This window comes from Branchiostoma belcheri, unplaced genomic scaffold (genome assembly GCF_001625305.1).
Source record: "Branchiostoma belcheri isolate BF01 breed outbred unplaced genomic scaffold, Haploidv18h27 scaffold49, whole genome shotgun sequence".
In the NCBI taxonomy this organism is placed as follows: Eukaryota; Metazoa; Chordata; class Leptocardii; order Amphioxiformes; family Branchiostomatidae; genus Branchiostoma; species Branchiostoma belcheri.
Window position 1 is genome coordinate 415,708 of NW_017804120.1, and position 22,320 is coordinate 438,027.

Here is a 22,320-nt window from a genome sequence, read left to right on the forward strand (position 1 = left end):
CATGTTTTATTCATCTTTTTCAGGAGCACACAAGACCATCACGAAACTCCGGATTAGCTCTCACAAACTCCACATAGAAAAAGGCAGACACAACCACATTCCCTTGCAGCAAAGAATTTGCCGATATTGTGATTTAGATAAGATAGAAGACGAGTGTCATTTTGTTGTAGATTGCTCTTTATACAATAGCGAGCGAAATATTCTTTTTAACTGTATTCGAAATAAGTTTCCTAGTTTTAAATATTTGAATAGTTTAGACAAATTTATATATCTTATGAAATTAGACAAGCCGAATTTTGTAAGTTCTATATGTTCATTCATTATGGGTTCACCACACCACGAAGTGGTGGTGAACCCATATTGCTTTTTCTGATGTTTCTTCTCCTTCTCCTCCTCCTCCTCCTCCTGCCATATCTTTAAATGGATTCAGCTTCTTCATTTTAGGGCCTTAGGTCCTGAAATTTGGTATGGAGGTACAGTGGGCAAATACCCCTAGGCGTTTTTTAAATTTTTGTGATACAAGCTTTTACAATCGTTTTATTTGCTTTTTTAGCGGTCCCCATAGGAAAGTACTGTGGGGACGTACGCGCGTGACGTAATAAGAAAGGAATTCGGCGGTATGCCCATATATGGTCATGCAAGCATGAACCAGACCAATCTATTCTTCTTGCTGATTGGCTGTTGGATTTGATTCGATTAACTCAATTAACACCTGTTCAAAGCCATTCCATTTTGACAGTATGAACTCAAGTGTTTTGGTAGGTACAGCACAGGCCACGAAATACGCATCGATTTTCGAGGGACGTTCTGCGGGAGAGTGCCGGACGCTGTGCGGGACTTCCCTCGGGAGAGTGCGGGACGTCCTCCGGGAGAGTGCGATACGTTCTGCGGGAGAGTGCGGTACGTCCAGCGGGAGAGTGCGGTACGTTCTGCGGGAGCCAGACATTTTGCTCCTCTCTGTTGGAACAACGCAAGTTGGAGGTCAATGACCTGCGCCCGGCGTGTAAACAAAAAAGTTACGCGGTACGTAATGTGTATCGTCGGCGCGCGCGCCACGGTATCAACAATTTTCCGCAATCTTTACCAACTAGTATTATCTAGGTTCTGTTATAGCCTGGTATCCAGTCTGATTCGTGGTCGGGGCCGCAAGAGCTCTGGCCCGCCCGCCTCACATAAGCGTCCCGGTGTGTATTTCACGAGAGATTAATTAGCCCTCCACGAACATGTTAGCTCGGTTGGAAACGCGCAAGGCGGCAATCCCAGACATTGCAAGTTCGAACCCCAGTGCATCGGACATTAATATTTTTAGCAATTTAACATTTTTAACAATTTTATCATTTTTAACAATTTTATCAGTTTTAACAATTTTAACAATTCTGCATTTTAACAATTTCAACATTTTTTTTATTTTCCTTGTTTTGCTTTTAACATTCAAAAACTGATTGTTCTTACTCAAGAATGTCAATAACTTAGAATGTTAGTCTTTTGTATTTTTCCAACATACAAACTAAAATCACTTTGATGTTGTCACAAAAGTATTGAGCTGACAAGAGAGAATGAGTACGGTACTCTGCCAGTGTTAGGAATCTACAGAGGTATTACCAGTCACTAGTAGCAAGAGATAGACCACATTGAATGATGACGGTGAGGACGAATCATATGAAGTACTATCATAGCTAGTACAGAAATTCTACTGCTTTACTTTACTTTACTTTCTTTCACTCTGTACATGCAATTAGCTCACTGGCATGATTTTAAAAATAAAGGTTATGATAATCATATTATATGTATAGCTTATTCAATGTATGGCTTCATAGTTTATGTGATTGTTAATAACACCTGCACAGAGCATTTTCATGCTGACAGTATGTCTTTATTCAAGTGTTTTGGTAGGTATTTCAAGCTTTTCTGCTCCAGCATTGGAATGCGGGGCATGAACGTTTTTTTTTTTGAAAATCAACAGTTTGCATTATGCAATTAAAAATCCTAACCAATAAAGTAGGGAATAGCTATCCAACTGTTGTTTTAGTTGTATGTTACTTCATATTATAGTTATATCAATGTAAATCATTGTTTTCCCTTGTGTTTCTCATTCCTTCCCTGCCATGTCGTAAAATGTGGTGAACCCATCGCTGTATTTGCTCCAAAGCAAATATTGGCCTTTCTAGTTTACAATTGTTTTAAGAAGCGAGAAGAAGTCGATCCTGTAAACAATAGTATTATTTAGTTTGTCTTCATGACCTGTACTTAGCTCGAAAGAGCATAAATGTGCAATAAAGGTCTTTCATTCAATTAAATCAAACGAACGGTTAAAAACAACCTTCTTGTCAGCAATTAGTTTCCCACGGAGGTCAATAACCACCGTCATAGAAGAACTTTATAGCACGACAATTGTACAGGGTACATTGTATGGCAAATAGGTAAAAATAAGTAGCATAGTAAAATAGATAGGTATAGAATAAAAACTTAACAACTTATATATAGAAAAGAAATAATCAAAAGTTAGCTTAGGCTTTACAATCAGGCGGAGTTATTTATGGGTACATGTGACAGCAAATCAGTATTCTTTCTAATAACAAGACAGTCTTTTATGTATTTACCTATTTTTGCATTGTGTGGGCTGTTGCATTTAAATATATAATCAAATCTAGCTATCTGTAGCAACAAGTCTATTGAAATCTGTCGTATTTGAAGTGAAAAATTTGAATAGCTTATTACGTAGGACATCATATCTAGAGCATTCCATGATAAAATGAAATTTATCTTCGATTTTCTGTGGGCAAAATCTTTGGTCAGGGGCTACATTGTAATATCTTCCTGTTTCTATATTCAATTTGTGACTGCTGATTCTTAGCTGTGTTATAGCTTTACGGATTTCAAAATTCTCTATATCATAAAGGATAATTGAGATATGTTTGTGAAGCTAGGTAGGTAGGCATCGCAAAAACACTTGTGAATCTCTCATACGTCATGGGTACTACTCTAGGACAAATGTCAGGAAAATAGGGCGATGTAACATCATCATGTAGCTCAGCATTCTATTCACCAGATTGGACAGGTACAGGAGATGTGAAAAGACCAACAAAGGATGAAGCGGCTACAGAAATGGCCAGTGGCCATAATCATACGGAGCGTAGCTACTTTTGTAATTTGATGTGCACCAGAGAGGGCAGTACTCTGTAGTATAACGTCTGCTACATTTGTTTGCCTACTGGCTTTAGTTTTGTTATGTTCTTCATCTTCCGTTCCAAACACTGACCTCTGACCTGGTCAATGACCTGAACCAGACTGTCTCTCACCATGGTAACTGGTGTTGGGTTACATCATGTTGCAATTTTATAGTAGGAGGGATTTAGACTCCTGTCACCATATATGCGAATGTGATTGAGTAAGAATTAACAGAGCAAACCATATGCGAAGGTAAACAGTATGAATTCGGTTAATCTGCAACTGTTAGCTTATTGCATTAACCGAGCTACTGCAGTTCAACAATGGAATTAGACGCTGTAATTGGTGGTCACCCCCTCTACTGACGATCCATGGCGGGCTGCCCGTTGACGTAATCGATCTCGCGAGACAGCTGCGCGAGAACACACCAGGGGCACCAACAAGACATGCAGACGTCTTTGCACATATCGCCCTGTACAGCAAATATGAAAGAATAGTGTCCAATTTTTTTTTTATTTACTTCATCGGTCACCACAAAACATAGTATTACGTACAAGGCTCATGGGAGCCACCTAAAATGTTTTGGGTAATGGAGGATGGAGGAAGAAAGGGTGACTTGCTTCGGTGGAAGTGGCAAGACGTGTCTTTGTTGAGAATTTTCAAAGTGGGGGCACTAGCGAATGAAGTTCCACGGAGCATTTGCCGTGGAAGTAGCGATAAAATTAACTTACAATGCATAAGTAACGGTGACACAAACTGATGATAAGAAATTCAACATTAAGTATCCTCAACACGAAAATGAGCAGAATAGAAGTAATAGTACATGTACCGGCTGTTTCACTGATAGAGCAACACCTATCATATACTAGTACTATATAATGATAAATCAATATTATTAAAACACCCACTCAACAAGAGTTCCGAGATCTCATACCTTCATGAAATACGGGCTTGCTTTGTCATACATTTCAACATGTCCTCATTAATTATGCAAATGACCTCCACATTAACATAATATATGCATAGTGGTGTTAACCTTTAAGTAACTTACACATGTCACAAGGTATAAAAGTCCCATCATTCACCAATAAGGAGTCACAGAATTTTCAAATTAATTATGCAAATTAGGTCATCATTTACATAATTGGTATCTGTTGATGTTCCACCTGCCACAGATTAAATAGATATCATGCATAAAGGTACTATTACATAAAACACTGAAATTATGGCATTTTCTCATTAATTATGCAAATTAAGTCCTCATTTGCATAATTTGTATTTAATCATGTACAACTCTCTCTCAGCTACCTACACACCAAAAATGATGAAAATACGTTGTTCCTATCTGTACTTATTGGCTTTTAAGGATTTCGCCTGAAAGTGCCCTGCAGTTCCAGAACAAGCTGCTAGGGAGACCAAACCCACACCACTTATTCCTGACACGAAAAGCTATCTGTCACCAAAAAGTCAAGACCATAGCATGTTCAGAACAAAAGATACAAAAACCTGAAGTTCTGCTGCAGTACCAAGGTCATCCACCAGGAGGCCCATATTTGACCTTGACCTTTTTAAGACTTACCAACATAGCAAATATCATCACAATCCATAAAGGCGTTCTGAAGTTATGCTGACTACAAATGTGCGGAAACACAAACACACAGACACACAGACACGCCAAAAACAATACTTCCATTTTTCATGGAGGTAATTAATGCCTCCAAAACTGAGGCGTCACGAAAAAGCCATAAACTGACCTGTATGCCGTACTGCGTCCTCATCTTGACCCTCATAGGGACAAGAGCGGCTGGGAAAGAGAACATCCAACCCACCCAGCAGTTCTCTCCCATGCGCGGGAGAATGTAACAGGTGTAGCAAAGGCCTGTGTAGTAACCGGAACACAGACCTGCCATCGAAAAACACAAAACACAGATATTGCAAGGTTATGTACAAACTAAATAGATATGGAATAGAAGGGCATTGGTTAAAATAACATTTGACTATTAGGACAAGATGACAAACGGAAGAAAGTAACACGAGTTGTATAATTGGAAGCTAAACGTTTGGAATAATGAAACGTGTACTCAACTCAACTCAAGTAACGTAATCAAAGGTGTTATAAGCTGGTATCGCCCCCCGTTTGCTGATTTGCATATATGCACCGTTGACCCATAAATTTTGTCACCTCACTGCGGGCTTACATTCTTCTTGACATAGGATTGAGGGAACAAGTTGCAAAGGTTGGAAAATCCCTTCAATGTCATTTGCACTGACCTGTGCAGAATGTAGACATTTTGCAAGACAAAACGGGCAAAGAATACCGTTATCATGAAGACTTAATACATGTTTGAATGGCTACTCACAGGCGGTGGGATCTTTGCACCAGTCGCCCAGCAGACTACTGCTCCAGTCACGTGTCTGTGGGCCGGCGGTAGCCACGTACCCCACAGGCTGCTGGGTAATGACCTGAAGAAGGCCCAAAATATTATGAATATTGATAATCTACGACACAGAACTGCCGTCACAAAACTCCGAATTAGTTGCCACAAATTACACATCGAAACCGGTAGACATAAGCGCACTCCCCTAGAACAACGAATATGTCGGTACTGTGATCTAGGAAGAATCGAAGATGAGAAACATTTTGTAACAGAATGTAAACTATACCACAAAGAGAGAGTAGATCTTTATAATCTGATACAATCTATGTTCCCCCTCTTTATACATCTAAGCTGTACAGATAAATTTATATTTCTAATAAGCTTAAACAAACCTTCTGTGTTGAAACATATCTGTTCTTACATTTTTGCCATTACTAAGAAACGAGAAGAAACCGAATTTACGTGATTGTAGCTAGCGCTACTGACGATGTATGTATGTAACATTATCTATATTCCATCCTTTTTTGTGACCTGTACTTAACCCAGTGGGTATGTGTGTACAATAAAGGTCTTCATTCATTCATTCATTCATTATCAACGCCGGTAGCGACTGTGGGAGCGGACGTCAACTAACCAGGATGGTACCCAGGCTAGTAAAATATGGGGTTTACACTCATGTGACTATGACGTAAGTATTGTCCGCCATGTTGGATGGTCAAACCAGAAAAATCGGCATTTTTCTCTTCTTAGTCAGTAGTTATATTCAACATTCTGGCAGACATAGTACAGGGGTGCCAAAGAATTCATACCAATTTTACGGAATTCATACGATCCATTACTAGAAACACACGAATATTACGGAATACATACGATCCCTTACTAGAAACATACGAAATTTTTATAGACTTATACCAGCTAGTAATTTTATTATCGGCCATACATGTACATTGTACCTGTTACATTCGTTGTGCAATAAACTTTGACTTGACTTGGCATGTTTGAGAGGTCCTACGAAGGCAAAATTTTAAGTTCTTCGTCGTTTGAAAAGTTTTAACATGAACCAAGAAAGAGGAATATGAAAGCCAATACATTGTATTTCCTTGTTATAGATACATAATACTTTCTTCTCTCATCCCGAAATCTTTTCTCGTAGTCGTATACATACAGTAAGAAAGAAAATGCTGTATCCAGAGGGAGTAAACACAATGCTGTACATTTTCGAACATGGCGGCTGTTCCAGAAATTGTCTAAATCATACTGTAAAAATTTTAGCACGTTGTTAGATTCTAAATTACAAATATTTAGTGACACTTTACCTGTGGCTGCATGGGCATAGCAGCGGGAAAGGCAGGGCCAGGAGCGAACTGTCCCATCATCACCTGCGGCTCTTTCTGTCCCTGCGTTGGATCAGCACCTGGATGCACGGACGCCATTTTGAAAATCCTCTGGAATTTGAAAAACAAACGTAAACCAACTTTACGACAACTTATCCGTAAAACTCCCAAAACTATGTCGGCTGAGATTCCTAGCGAAGATTCTACAAATGCTTGGCACTGAAAGTTACCTGCAATTTTGCGTTTAAACGTTTTGGATTTCAAAAATCCAGGCGGCTACTGTTACGCAAAGCGTCCTTTGGACGGTTGGTAAACCACTTGTGAAAGTCTATATTGGTTTTGGTCATGACCTAGCCTCCTGCGAGCTGTAAAAGATAAACACAGAACATAATGATGTACTAATAGGTAACTTGTGAAAGATTTGTAACTAGGCAGTGGTAACAATTTTATTGATATTCTTTCTTGGTTATTGTTTGTATCTAGTTGTGCCGGTATGGAATTTATTGGCACTAGTGATATAAGTCATTACTAGCTATAGGTATAGAAATACAAACCCAACCAGAGGACACCAGCTACGTTTCAACACACTACACTGTAGAACAGAAACATTTAGAGGTAGTTTCTTCCCACGAACAGTTATTGAATGGAATGCCCTACCTGACCATCTGGTAATGGCTAAGTCAATTGAGCATTTTAAAGCTGGGGTAGCCAGTCATTATGGCTTCCCTAGATCAGTAGCTGTACCCAGCTGTAGGAATGTGGCCAATCCCCCCCCCCCCGAAACAAAATGCTGCTAAATGTCGCTAAATCACAGGAACAAAGTTGGTATTGTGAATTTGCTGTACGTAGTAGTAGCAGTAGTACATGGTGACTTTTATGACAACCTGGCACATGCTGGCCTTTAGCAGCATTTATAAGTCGGCACTGTACTGAGTTCTTGAGTTCCGTGGAGCCCCGGTAGCCTGGATCCATCCTCCGTAGTTACCACCGGCTCCCTATTGTCACTAACTACTATGGACTATGGAGGATGGCACCCAGGCCAGAGCCTTGGAGATGTTATTATTATTTTAAGAACAGGCAAAAATCAATGCGCGCACGGATGCCATACATATAATTAAATCAGTGTAATACATATGATTAAATCAGCGTGACCTAGTACAAAGCGAATAGTGAATCAGAATCTAAAAGGTAAAATACAAACCATTCAATAAGAGGAATAAATCATACAATACAACATGCACAAGAAGGCAATATATAACACACTGTAAGAAACAAAATACACAGATGGTGCGGGAAGGTTTTCTCAGTTAGATGGCCGTTAATTGTACCTCCCAGCTAAAACATGTTTTGCTCGTACGTATACGTAGCTGCCGGTGGTTACATGTACACTACCACATCAAAGAACGTCCATATCCGTCTCTCTTTAGAAATCTGAAGCCATCTCATTGAAATCGAGCAGTGATGTCTAGGTGGCAACTCAAGTGACCGTACGGGTTTTCGTTTGGGGCCCACGTGTGCGTTCGTACGTGCGGATCTTGATTAGCGAACTAAGGCCGTGTTTATGTGAAGTCACCCAAGGCGCTTACACCTGGTTTACTTTCACGTGGCTCCATCTGAACGCTCCAAATCACATTGAAAGTGCCTCGATCCCAAACCACTTCTAGAGGTGGTTTCGAATCGGTTTTCCCGCATCGCGATTTGCGTCTGAACGCAATGTGATTTCAATGTAAGTATTGTAACACGCTACCTTGCGTGTTTTCATCAAACAACAATAAATGTAGCTCAGGCGAATTGTGATCGGACACGGTTTGAAAGGAATGTGTGGCACGTGGACCAGATGTGAGGAATGTGAGTTACCCGAATCGCGGTTTGGGTGACTTCACATAAACATGGTCTAAAGCTAACGTCGGGGTCGTATATGGCGTAAAGACAGAACGTTCGGCTCCGAACCAAAAGGTCCCGAGTTCGAATCCTGCCATACCACAGATCTTGTGCCCTTATAGGAAAGGTACTTTGAGTCAAATTTCACCCCCGAACACACCCCGAAAACTGCTGACTTACTCCCGAATGGTTGGCTGGTAATCTGCTGACTTACAGCCGAATATCAAACAACCATGTCTGAACCTACCGACCAACCCCCGAATGTTTTCAACATTTTGAAACATTCGTCTGCGCAGTCGAATAATAGCCGACCTCGCCGAACACCAGCCGGCTTTGCCACGACCTACTCCCAACCATAACCATGGTCGCGGGACGTTCGGCTAGTGTTCGGAAGGCGTAATTTAATTTTGGATGTCAGTGACCCCAAATTCTGGATGTCAGTGACTCCAAGCAGAAGTCGCAAGATCTAAGCAGTTAGACGGCCACTAATTGTTTCATCTAAAGTCTTCTGATAGAAAGTAGAAGACCGTTTGAACTTTGAGTTCTGAGCTCTCTTAAGAAATCTCAAGTCATCTAGTATTGTGCCTGAGGGTGACAATAAAGAAACAAGGCCCCTACAACAGCCCAGTAATTTGTTTTTAAGAATCCAAAGCTTCAAATGAAGTTAAAGCTGACAGGTGCCAATAAGAAACAAGGCCCCCCAAACAAAGCAGTACTTTGGGTTAAGAATTTTCTTCTTACACAACCAGTAAGGTTCTCACCTGCTTACGTTTCGATGTCTATCAGACACCTTCCTCAGAGCTTCTGACTGGAGTTCTGCAACTCGCCGCTATTTAGCGCCAATGTAGGTGGCGCTTTTGCGGCGAGAATGCAATCCCAAACGTGGCTGAGCTTGTATCCCCCCTCGTCCCGGTTCATCACTGGGGTTGACTTCCTTATCCAGACTGCTTTGGGATTGCATTCTCGCCGCAAAAGCGCCACCTACATTGGCGCTAAATAGCGGCGAGTTGCAGAACTCCAGTCAGAAGCTCTGAGGAAGGTGTCTGATAGACATCGAAACGTAAGCAGGTGAGAACCTTACTGGTTGTGTAAGAAGAAAATTCTATACCCTAAGTATCTTCCAACCTGATGAAATTATTTACGGAAAGCAGTAATTTGTTTTTAAGAATCCAAAGCTTCAAATGAAGTTAAAGCTATATCAGGTGCCAATAAGAAACAAGGCCCTTCAAACAACCCAGTAATTTGTTTTTAAGAATCCAAAGCTTCAAATGAAGTTAAAGCTGACAGGTGCCAATAAGAAACAAGGCCCTTCAAACAACACAGTAATTTGTTTTTAAGAATCCAAAGCTTCAAATGAAGTTAAAGCTAACAGGTGCCAATAAGAAACAAGGCCCTTCAAACAACCCGGTAATTTGTTTTTAAGAATCCAAAGCTTTACATGAAGTTGAAGCTAACAGGTGACAATAAGAAACAAGACCCCTCAAACAACCCAGTAATTTGTTTTTAAGAATACAAAGCTTTACATGAAGCTAAACCTAACAAGTGACAATAAGAAACAAGCCCCTTTAAACAACCCAGTAATTTGTTAAGAATCCAAAGCTTCAAATGAAGTTGAAGCTAACAGGTGACAATAAGAAGCAAGACCCCTCAAACAACCCGGTAATTTAGCTCTAATTTGTCTTGAAGAATCTAAAGCTTCGTATGAACTTGAAAGAGCTTCATATGAAGCTTTAGAATAAAGAGCTTATTATATAATGACGTGAGGTAACCACGTGGGGTCCGGTTGGACGAGATTCACTCCTGCCTTTTGATGGTCTGATAGATCTAAAGCTATCCAACGAATTCGAAGTGGCGATGTTGAAGACTCATTTAACGTCAATGCAAGCGACCACATGCCCAATCAAGCGACGGTCACAACCCGCCGTACGTGCTTTCTGTCCGTACGTTTTCTGGGAGGCTACGTCTGCTACGTTTTTTTCTGAAAACGTAGGGAAAAAGTGGCGTCGACGCACGTCACTCGCACGTCAATCGCACGATTGCGCAAGGTGTAAGAGTGTGGTCTGCACGTTACGTCTGGCCGTGAGCGGTTGCGTGCATTGTACGTTGCGCAAGTGGTAAGTGAGTTGTACGTGCTTACAACGTACGATCTCTGTGCGATTGCAACTTTACCGTAAGGAGGCCGAACTCACACGTGCTTCTTCCGCACGGCACGTACGGGGCACGCACGTCGCTCGTACTCGCACGCACGGGTGGTGAATCCGCAGACCGCACGTAGAAAAAGTTCTACGGCGTGTCTGCGTGCTCCCAAATCCGTAGGATTCCGTACGGAGGTGGTACTCACCACGCACGGATGCCCTGCGTTTGGCCACGTTTTTGCACGTAGACAGCACGCAGAAGCACGTACGGCGGGTTGTGACCGTCGCTTCACACAGTAATACTACGTACAGTACAATGCGTTTTTACTGCGAACATCTTCCAAAAACGGCCCCATACTATTTCATGGGAACTTTTTTTTTGGTAATCGTACAAGCACGCAAGACTCATTAGAAGTATGGATCATATGCTAAACCGTGATACGCCATGTAAAATACGTGTTAGCCACTGGTTATATGTATCTGTATCATCTGTATTTATATCTGTATAGCCAGTATAACCGCACTCCGGCGTAACACACCTGCCCAGCTTCGCAGGCACGCGGCGCGGCGGCAGCTAGCTACTAGTATATCACACCGAACGCTCTGTTACACACATTCTTTGCAAATTTGATTGCAGGAGTTGTTTAAAGTTTTCTAGTGATGATGCCCCAACTGTGCTTGGTGGCAACGAGTTCCAGTCTACGACAGTTCTGGGGAAATACGAGTTTTTGAACACCTCAATTCTTGGTTGATAACTCTGATATTTGAAGGCATGACTGTTTCTTGTTCTCTTCTGGGCTGGTACATGTATTAGGTACTTAGCACTTGGTACGTCCACCAGTTTGTTAGTCATTTCCTACATCATGCATAGCCTGGACATTTTTTGTCTGTCTTCCAGTGACCCCCACTGGATGAATCAAGATCTTTTCAGTGACCTTTTCAGTGTATTTATGTTTCGATTGAGTCAGATTGCTAGCATCAAAGTGGCTAGCATCAAAAGAAATCCCAGCTGTTATTTGTGAGCACTTTATTTGACAACGAGAGCTGGGAATCATTTGCAATATGGCATATAATGTAATATATAGCCATCGACAGCCACGTGAATGAAAGACGTATGGCATATATTTTTTTTCATGTGAATGCTGTTGGCTATATTACATTATATACCTTCAGCTTATTGAAAATTATATTCATATTTAGCTCCAAGGTCGCAATTAAATTGCTTACAACTAGGACTCCCTTTGATGCTAGCCACTTGCATTTTCTCTCACGTGGATGCTGCTTGGGCCACACAGACTTAATTTTATGGATGTCATCCGCGCGCGCATTGATTTTCTCCTGTTCTAAAAAAAAATCACGTCCTCCGAGGCTCTGGCCTGGATTTAGGCCTGGGTAGTCCATGGTAGTTAGCGACAACAAAGCCGGTGTTAACTCTGGAGGATGGCAACCAGGCTACCGAAGCTCCACGACTCAAGAAATAAGTACATAGGTACAGTGCCGATTCATAAATTCCGCAAAAAAACAGCATGTGCCGGCTTGTTGTATACGTCGCTATGTACCGGCCACAATTTCACAATACTAGCTTTGCCTTTGTACGTAATCGTGTGGTTTAGTAGCATTTTTATTTTTGGTCGAATTTCTTCTTTTTATTCGCCCGCGCGCACTGGTTTGGGGGTCTTCAGAGGACGTCATCCATAAAATAAAGTCGATGTGGCCTTACTATACTGTAATTCATTTTTTGCTCATAGTATGTGAAGGTTGCGGTCTGAGAAAAAAAAGTGTCTTAGAATTGCAGTACTGAATATTACAATTTTAAGACACTGTCGAAATGTACTGAATATGTGTACGAGTGTACGTATAAAAAAATATCGGCAGAAAAAGTTGCCTTCATTATGAAATCTCCGTGGGCATGATATGCACGAAGGTTCAACAATTGACAGCAAATGACTATGTCTATGAGTATGATATGGTGAGTAACAGACTCTTCATTTTAATCTCATTACATTTTCTTCTTTTTAGCTGGAATTGATTCTGGCATTCTACAATATAAATCAAAATCCATTTGATTGAGTAACTGTAGAAACTACGACATTAGTATCGTTGTCCAATATTTTGTTTTGCAAATTGCGGCGTTTGTGGGGTCGTGTGGCGTAGCGGCAGAGTGCGCGACTCGGAACTAAGAGTCCCGGGTTCGAGTCCTGACATGCCACCGATCTTGTGCCCTTGGGAAAGGCACTTTACACGACTATCCTCACTTAGGTGAAAATGAGTATTGTCCTGTCATGTATTTGTCCCCTGTGTTGGTGGCAGCATTGATATAAGTTGAAGAAACTTGAGTGTGTCGTCACCACGTCTGGTGATTACATGTTGGAATAATAATAAAAAAACTTGCGGCGTATATTTGCTCATTTTGCAGCTGCTTTGTATGATTTACAGTAACCCGATTGTGGCATCGGGTGGTGTAGTGGTTAGATCACTCGACTGTGAACCGGGAGACCCGGGTTCGATCCCGAGTCGTACCCGGGACCTCTTCTCTTCTTCCAGTTGAAGTGACCGCTATCATCAAGTTGATCATTCTGTCACTTTTAGTTGAAGGAGGCGAGAGGTCACCAACCTAAGACTGATGTAGTTTGGAAGCCTTAGACACAAAGGTGTCAACAGATGTGGCTTCCACCGTTGTCTGAGGCAGAGCATTCCATTCTTTGACTGTGCGTGGCAAAAATGAGGCCATACGGTACTGGGTCCTACCACCTGGCTGTACAAACTGTTGGCCGTGCACCCTTCTCTCACGTACTGGGGCAGGCTGTAGTTTACTCCTAAGACCATCTGTGCAGACGATGTTATGCTGTATGCGGTATAGCATGGCAAGTCGGGCTGTCTTTCTTCGGGCCTGAAGACTGGGCCAGTTCAGGTCCTCTAGCATTTCTGTGGGACTTGACGTTTGCCTGTAACGTCTCATCACGAAACGTGCTGCTCTGCGCTGAACTGCCTCTAGCCTATCAATGTCTTGTTGGGAATGAGGGTCCCAGACTGTCGCCGCATATTCAAGTATGGGGCGTACATAGGTCTTGTAGGACATGACTGAACATGCGCCCCGACGTTGTGCCCTTGCCTTGGGAAAGGCATTTTACACGACTTTCCTCACTCCACCCAGGTGTGAATGGGTACCCAACTTCGGTTGGGGAAAGCCGTATTGAGGTCACCTTGTGGCGCCGAATGGCAGCCGCACAGACCCTTGCGGCAGTTCCACAACAATATGGAACGATTATGTATTATGTGTATTATTATTACCATTTTGTATCATCTGATTGTAAACCCTGCATCAATTCAGCACCATAATTTGCGATTACACGGGTGATGTTTGGCCAATAAACCATTTATTACATCATGGTCGAAAACTCACATGCAGTGGAACACCTTGACTTGCCAACTCTTGCCAGCAGACGCGAGCAATTATGTCTCAAGTTTGTTCGTTCCCTTATGATTTTAGACTGGCTGCCACTACACAGGGCCCAGATTTCTAGTAGAGTGACCCGCAACTGTCATAAACTGGACTTTCCCACGACTAGAACAAGAAGATACCAGAACTCTTGTATTCCATATATGATCAATTTGCTCAACCAGCACGGACTTGGCATGAAATCAGCACTGTACTGTAAATATATTGTACCAGTCTGTCTTTTGTAGCTTTGTCTGACATAAAATCTTAACTTGCAGTTGTAAATATCTATAGCCACCTATATTATTCAACTGAGTCTATCTTAATACGTCAATATTTTAGCCACTGCAACTGTTTTTATCTAATTAAGATTTTTAGTATATGTTAATTCGATTTTAATTCAGTGTCATTCACACTGCGAATAGCGAAGAAAGTCATCTTGTATCTTGTAACTTTGTTTTCGGAAATGGACGAAATTCGTGCGCGCTTTGATGTCATCATATGACGTCCGTGCCTCTTAGCTGTTTTATTTTGAATGAAGTGGCTTCCTGGAACCCTTCGGCGACTGAACAGGATCACAAACAGTGATATTTGAACCTTCCGTCCTCTAGCACGAAGATTTCACACCTTACTGTAAACCATAACCATTTTTTTATCATATCTTTTACCCATGTATTAAGTATATTTCCCCACTTCAGATATTTGACTAGTAAAGAGAAATTTGCATTCCTTTTAACTTTTGATAAATCTACTCTAAGTAATCTCACAGCCGCATATATCCATACAATCACTACTAAGCGAGATGAAGCCGAAAAGAATAGAAATTAGACATTTATTTACACTCTTATATGTTCATATGTATGTAATGTATATGTTTATGTTCATGTTCTGTACTTAGTTCTGTAGAACACTAATGTACAATAAAGGTCTTCATTCATTCATATAACCACTCATATCATATGTCAAGCTTGCTCCAATAGTTGTTTTCTCGCTTGCGAGCTATTTTGGGACCGTCGTTGGGCCACAGCAAGTAAACTTTATGGATGACATCCTCCACAGACTACAAATGTAATGCGATAGGGCGAAAGAAAACAAGGCGAACCCCCATGCAAAAAACAAGATTTCAAAATTTCGACATCAATCAAATTTTGACATAGATTTTCAAATTTTTCAATCATTGTGCACAAGGTTTTGATTCAGTGGGAACATCACACATGCACAGCCACAATCACAAATAAAAGGAATTAAATGCTTCACTGCATCAAAGTACAAGACAAAACAGTAAATCAGAGACTTGTCTTTTCTCCTCTCTTCATAGTTATCTGCCATCCACGTACCGGCATGGTAACAGACATCTTTGCCCATTTTCGGCGTGTTGACCACTGTCAGGGGCAACCAAATTTCTTTCTTGTTTTTTTCTCCAAAACCAGGCAAAAAATCATTATGTCATCTATGTAAATTACTTGCTGTGGCCTTACAACAGAACTGGGTTTCATAACAGCTATCTGGCACGTACGCCACGTGCGCGAATTTTACGAAACGTGCATATTTTTCTTGCATAACAAAGAACTGGATATTCCAAGGGTCCGACCTACAATTTGAAGGGGCAATTACTAGTACACTAGAGATCGGCTGATATCATATATACAAACTGTACCATAATTTGGACACCGTAGTGGTATTAATCTATAGTTCGTGCTTTTAAACCAGCTTTTTGAGAATTTGATAGATGAAAGGTACTGGATGCTACCTGACTGAACGTTTCTAAAAGCAAGCCATTTGCATTATTATGATATTACACATTTTTGAGAATTTAATAGTGTCACTGACGAAAGGCAGTGGATGCTACCTGACTGAACGTTTCTAAATGCATATCAATTTGCATTTGGCCACAGCAAGTAAATTTTATGGATGACATCCCCCGAAGAATCCAAATCTAATGCGAGCGGGCGAAAAAAACAAGACGGGCCGAAAAAAAACAAGGTTCCTACATTGTAAAATTTTGACTCAATCATGGTACAAATGATTTTAATTCAGTGGGAACATCACACATACACAGCCATCATCAAATATCATTGCATGAAAGTAAGAAACAAAACGTCTTTTCTTGTCTCCTCTCTTCATAGTTATCTGCCATCCACCTTCCGGCATGGCAACAGACATCTTTGCCCATTTTCGGCATGTTGGCCACTGTCAGAAGGCAACAAATTTTTTTTTTTCAAAATCAGCCGAAAATCAATGCGCGCGCTGATGCCATCCATAAAAATTACTTGCTGTGGCCTTATGATGATATTACACAAGCCCCCCCGAAGAAAGCTACATAGACTGGCTAGACTATACTCTCCAAGCAGAGGTATGGGCTTCAATTTATTTTGTAATGGTGTACTACACACTCAGGAAAAATAACAAACAGAGATGTCAAGCTAAACTATGCATCCCATTGAAGTCAAATTTCTACCTGCTTTGAGGCATTTTTTTATCGGGCTTCCTTTTTTGTACACTAGGTCAAAAGTGGCAAATGGTTACGGTAACACTTCAATCCTACGTACTTTAAAGTATATCCTATTTCTTGATCTTTTCTAAGTTGGTTTTAGATATCTTAGTGGTTGGTACGTCCACCAGTTTATTAGCCACTTTGTACATCATGCATAGCTATATGTATAATCTGGACATTTTACTTCTGTCTTCAACTGACATCCTCTGTAGATTTGCTTTTGAAATTTCCTTGACACCACCACCTCTAAACTAAAAAGAAACATTTTATGTCCGTGTCCTTTTCTACACTCAGACATCTCAAGCTATTTTGGACACCCTCTACCAGCAATGAAAAGAGCAACAGCTGTTAGGCCACACCAAGTAAATTTTATGGATAACGTCCTTTAGAGACCCTAAATCTAATGCGAGAGGGCGAAAAAATAACAAGAAGGGCCCTAAAAAACAAAATGCCTAGATTGGAAATATACTAAGAGTTGGGACACAAATTGAATGAGGTGACACAGTGTAACAAGAAAGAAGTCATCATCAAAACAGCAATAAATCAGGTTGAACAGTGGACAGTGAAAAATTTTCTATAGTGCAAATTTCCTGTTATTGACAGGATGGTCCTGTCAATAGACACTTTCTTCGCGTTACGGGTTTCACATCAATCTGGTGATTTGCGGCACTGCCGTGACTATTTGGTCATAGTTACAGGAAGCGGAATTTCTTTTTTTTCTAGGACCAGGCCAAAATCAATGCGCGCGCGGACGTCATCCATAAAATTTACTTGGTGTGGCCTTATATAAAAGATAAACACTGGGGAGCTAAAATAGGTCTGGTAAACGAGGCTAACATCCGGGGACTGCTCATGCTGCCGCCATTTTGGATTTATTTTCACGCAAGGTTTTTAAAGTTTCGAGTTTTATTTTGTTTTACGTAACAAAAAGTTTCTTTGGTTCGTGTCGTGGATTTTTTAAACTCAGTTTTGTAAAAAAAAAACAACTTCTAAATTTGACCATTTATTACTTTTGCATTCTCAGCCGCACTCACGTGAAAATTACCTACAATTTTGGCAGGTGGGCATTCCGGGGACCGTTCGGTAACTATCAGGTTACGGTGTCTCTCTTTTAAAAAGAATACGGCATCCCTTCTTTTTCGGTAGATTACTGTATCATCCCTCAGTAACAGAAAAAAAATCTAGCCACTGTTCTGGCGAGGCACTATTTCCGGCCAAGTTGCGCAACGTTTTGGGGTGAGTTTTGTAACATATTTTATAAGCATAATACGTAACAAGTTTGTTAACTTTCACACGAGTTAAATTGGATGTTAATGACCACTTATATACCTGCAGAGACGTCTTAGTCTTTTGTGTGGCGTAACATTTTCAACAATCGAGCTAGAAATGAATTGTGTTTCAAATGGGGGGAGGGGGGCTATCTACATGTACACTGCAATTCATATATTTATTATACGTATGCCTAAACCTGTCAACCAACTTCCTATCCTTTTTACTCAGTTATATAAAGTTATGGTAGTGTAGACTTTTCAGATGGTTTTATAATGTTTATACTTTATGCTACTATAATCAATATCATATATGTTCGGTGACATCTGGGCCAATGAATATGCAACAAAACTTTAAACGTCATGTGGTCTATACTAGAAACTCTAATCTGGTAATCTTGAACAAAAAAAATATTATATAGTTCAGAAAATGAATCTGTACAATTTATGAAAGATGTGGAAATGTCAAATTTCCCTTGTGACTTTAAATACAAATCTTTCACTAGTCAGGCGCCATGATGTCAGAGGATAGCCCAGTTATTACCCGGCAGCCTTTGCCGCATCCGGTCGAGGTCAACGTGCAGTACGGAACGCCCGACCGCAACGACAACTTAGAATCCGGATTGCCACAGCCAGACGGAAACGGATTCCAACACTCCAAACCGTTACCGGTCAACGGTTCCGGTCAGCAACCCCCACCGCCGCCGGAGTACAACTTCCAGCAACCTCCATCTGCACCCCCTGCCTACATCCAACCCGCTCCGATTCCGCAAGGTGGCGCTGTTTATGCACCTCCGCCGCAGCAGCAGGCCCCGCCCATCCAGCAAACCACCACCGTGGTGACGCAGCAACCCGGCCTGGCGATTGGTGGGAATCAGAGAGCACGTGACTGGAGGTACGGCCTATGCTGCGGCTGCTGCTGCCCTGCCCCAAACATACCATGTGAGTAGCGAAAGGAGTTTGTGTAACATTCATGCACACTACATGCTTCACGTCAGCTCAAACTTTAAAAGGGGACATACCCTCTATATTTCCTTGAAATTTCATGTGTGTTGGCAAAATCTTATTATGTAAATGTAGAACGTTAAACTGTCACACAACGGGGATAATGAACGTACACATTCCCCCGCTGTTTTGTAACTAGTTATGTATACCTTCGCATATTAAGCTGGTGTGTTACGCCGAAAGGCGGTTATACCGGCTATATATATACACAGATACAGATATTGTTTTTACTCTGTTTCTTCTTTTTCCTCCCAAACAAATGCCTGGGCCAGATGGCTATTACCATGGGAACAGGTGCTGTAGCACACACCATGTAGTGTTGGGTTACATTATGTAGCAAGTGGCAGGACGGAGGGTCACCTTATTTATAAAAGTGCAGTATTATAGTAATTTATTAGACAAGACCAATGACACTACTTCTTCTTCTTTCATTTGAGGCAGCCGCCTTCAACATGCTGAAGATTCTGCTGCCTTTTGTGGCTAGTACGAGATGGGGTTCGCCAGGCCTCCATCCGGGTGATTTGTAGTGAATCACCAACTCCCAGACAGTAGAATTTTGTACCATCGCACACCGGGGCATGCCCCTACTCTTTTTCGAAAGGTGTGGTGGGTTCTTTTACGTGCGCGGGGTATGGCTCTCCCCAAACACGGGACCTCCATTTAACGTCCTATCCGAGGGACGGCCCTAACCGAGGCTAGGTACTCATTTACACCTGAGTGAAGTGAGGAAAGTCGTGTAAAGTGCCTTTCCCAAGGGCACAAGATCGGTGACATGGGTGGGGATCGAACCCATGGCCTCTAGGTCCTGAGCCGAAAGCGCTACCGCTGCGCCACACGACCCCACTATATAATGTCTTTGGCTAGACCACGTGACGGTAAAGATTGTGCGTATGCATTTGCATTGCAAATGTTATCTTACTAGTATTACAGTTTAATCTTGTAACACAAGTCGTGTAGTGCCAAATAGACGTAATTCCAAGTTCCGCGGCCATTTTGAAAAGTGGTCTCGCGAGAGTACAGCGCTACGCGAACGCACGTCATCTTGCACGAAAACGAGGCTCGTCGTGATTGGTCTGACAATCAATCTCTCAGCTTCCATAATGGCTTCCAGTTTAGGACCAAGCGGTGACACACCTTCCTCAATAAATGACGCTCTTCCGTGGTAAATGGTTGAAATATTAATTTTATATTGACTGTGCCCCCCTCCCCCCTGTAGGTTGGTGCTCGTGCTTGTGCTACCCGTGCTACATGTGTTACCTGGTGCAGGCCATGCACGAGACACCCTGGATCCTGACCCTGTTCTGTAAGGGTCCGCTGTGGTTCCCTCTCACCTCCACCTTACTGCGAGTCAAGCTCCGGGCAGAACAAAACATTGTCGTGAGTATTATGTAAGCCTTATGTAGTAGTAGTAGTAGTAGTAGTAGTAGTAGTAGTAGTAGACTGGTAATTATTAGGTCTTAGCTCAAGACATGCAAGCCTCCATGCATGCCGTGGAGGGCTGAATTGTAAGAGGTATCAGTCTAATAAAAGATTATACATTTACAGTTATAATCACTACAATACAATGTTAAAATTTGCTTGTTCAACATTAAAAAATTCGAAGAACAATTACACTCGAAGGTATCTGTCTGACTGTCTGACATCAATTGTAAGTTACAAAAGTTGACCAACAAAATGTCGGCCACACCCTGACGTGTCGCCACTCTTGATTTGCTATTTGCAAGCAGATATCAGTTCATTTCTGCCCCCTAGCGTCCTTCTTTAAAACTACATGCAGAAACATTTTACACAAATTAGGCCATGTTGATTTGATTATATGGATGACATCGTCTGGGAACCCAAAAACTGATGCGCGCGTGCGAATAAAAAAAAAGTTTGGCAAAAAAAAAAAGTTGTTTTTTTCTGAAATCTACATGGTTATGAAGGCTGAACAAATGACACAGAGTATGGTATGGCGAATAAATCTACTCTTCAAATTCATATCTTTACATTTTTGTCTTTTTTCTTTAGCATTTTAGCATACACGTGCATTGATATTGTTTTCCAACATTTTTGGTGCAACTTACGGTATATATTTGCTAATTTTGCACCTGTTTTGTACGATTTACAGTATGGTTGAAAACTTTTTTTTTTTTTGGAAACGGCCGAAATTCATGCGCGCGCGGATGTCATCCATATAATCAAATCAACATGGCCTTACTTACACAAAATTTTTGTGATTCTCGTCCCCAGGGCTCCATCTTACAAATTTTTGTGATTCTCGTTCCCAGGGCTCCATCTGCCATGACTGCTGCTGTTCGACCTTCTGCCCGTGTATGACCTTGACCCAGCTGGCCCGCGAGTTGAGAGACATGCGGTCGATTGAGAGAAAGTTTGCCGGCATGCCCATGCAGCAGATGGGCGGGGGTGGTGTTACCATGGTTACCACTCACTGACGTCACATGGCAACAAGCTATGACGTCACACGGACCTGGACAACGCATGTTACTAGTACTTCGAAAAAGAGCACATTACTGACAATAGAATGTATGTTTTGAAATTCTACACCTAAATTTATTAATTTTTCTACATCAAGATATAAGATCTCTATCATTAGATATTTAGAATTCAAACAACAAATAATGACATATAACTTTATATTATATCTATGCAGCTCAATCTGCCGGTAATAAAGATATATTTTGCAGTATTAAAGTGTGCTGGGTGTATAATTTCGTTGTGTTCTGTAAAGAATATATTTTTAGTCCTTCCCTCTCTCCATATATTTATTATGTTTTTATCCCCCTAGTACATAGCTATCAATTATTTCCCCTTTTGTCACGCATAAATTTGCCCCTTTTTTAATATCCTCTTTCAACCTGAATCTATCAGTTTCCAACTTATTGTACTTCCCTATCACCCTAGTAAACTGATAGCTGCATACACACATATCGTTGTCGGCGCCATTTTGTAAACAACAACCATGAGAATCCCACCACCTGACACCATGTTTAACTACAGTATCCTGGCTTCCCATTGGTCGAGAGATATCATTATCCAACCGAAACATTATGCAAATACCGGCATATGTGAGGCAATATAATCACATTATAAAGAGTTAGTGGGGTATGTCGAAGATGGCGTTACGTGGGGCAGCCTTTCTTGCAGTTTTTCTCAACATTGTGGTTGTTCAGACGGAGGAACCTAGTGCCAGCCGTGCGTTGGAAGGGTATGCAATT

At 41.4% G+C, this 22,320-nt stretch overlaps 1 protein-coding gene and 1 long non-coding RNA gene across 3 annotated transcripts; one reads left to right on the top strand and one right to left on the bottom strand.

Moving 5' to 3' along the window:
- Positions 1-5,532: 5,532 nt before the first annotated feature.
- On the bottom strand, positions 5,533-7,207 carry LOC109479553. The gene is made up of 3 exons (XR_002140790.1): positions 7,111-7,207; positions 6,863-6,991; positions 5,533-5,631 (listed from the first exon to the last, which is right to left on the bottom strand). It is a non-coding gene; the product is annotated as an uncharacterized LOC109479553 (long non-coding RNA).
- A 10,785-nt stretch (positions 7,208-17,992) lies between these two features.
- LOC109479522 lies at positions 17,993-21,605 on the top strand. Of its 2 annotated transcripts, none has more exons than XM_019781501.1 (4): positions 17,993-18,065; positions 18,604-19,039; positions 20,319-20,479; positions 21,373-21,605. In XM_019781501.1, exons 2-4 carry the CDS (start codon positions 18,613-18,615, stop codon positions 21,535-21,537), a joined length of 753 nt encoding a protein of 250 aa, XP_019637060.1. In that variant the 5' UTR covers positions 17,993-18,065; positions 18,604-18,612; the 3' UTR covers positions 21,538-21,605. The 2 variants fall into 2 exon arrangements, with proteins under 2 accessions (XP_019637060.1, XP_019637061.1); XM_019781502.1 differs by having other exon boundaries at positions 18,018-18,065; positions 18,608-19,039.
- The last annotated feature ends 715 nt before the right edge of the window (positions 21,606-22,320 follow it).

Bases quoted from the DNA above. Each gene is read 5' to 3' on its own strand.
- LOC109479522 (XM_019781501.1), top strand. From the start codon at position 18,613: ATGATGTCAGAGGATAGCCCAGTTATTACCCGGCAGCCTTTGCCGCAT. The intron at 19,040-20,318 runs GTGAGTAGCGAA...TCCCCCCTGTAG, and splicing joins CCCTGCCCCAAACATACCAT to GTTGGTGCTCGTGCTTGTGC. The intron at 20,480-21,372 runs GTGAGTATTATG...TCTCGTTCCCAG, and splicing joins GGGCAGAACAAAACATTGTC to GGCTCCATCTGCCATGACTG.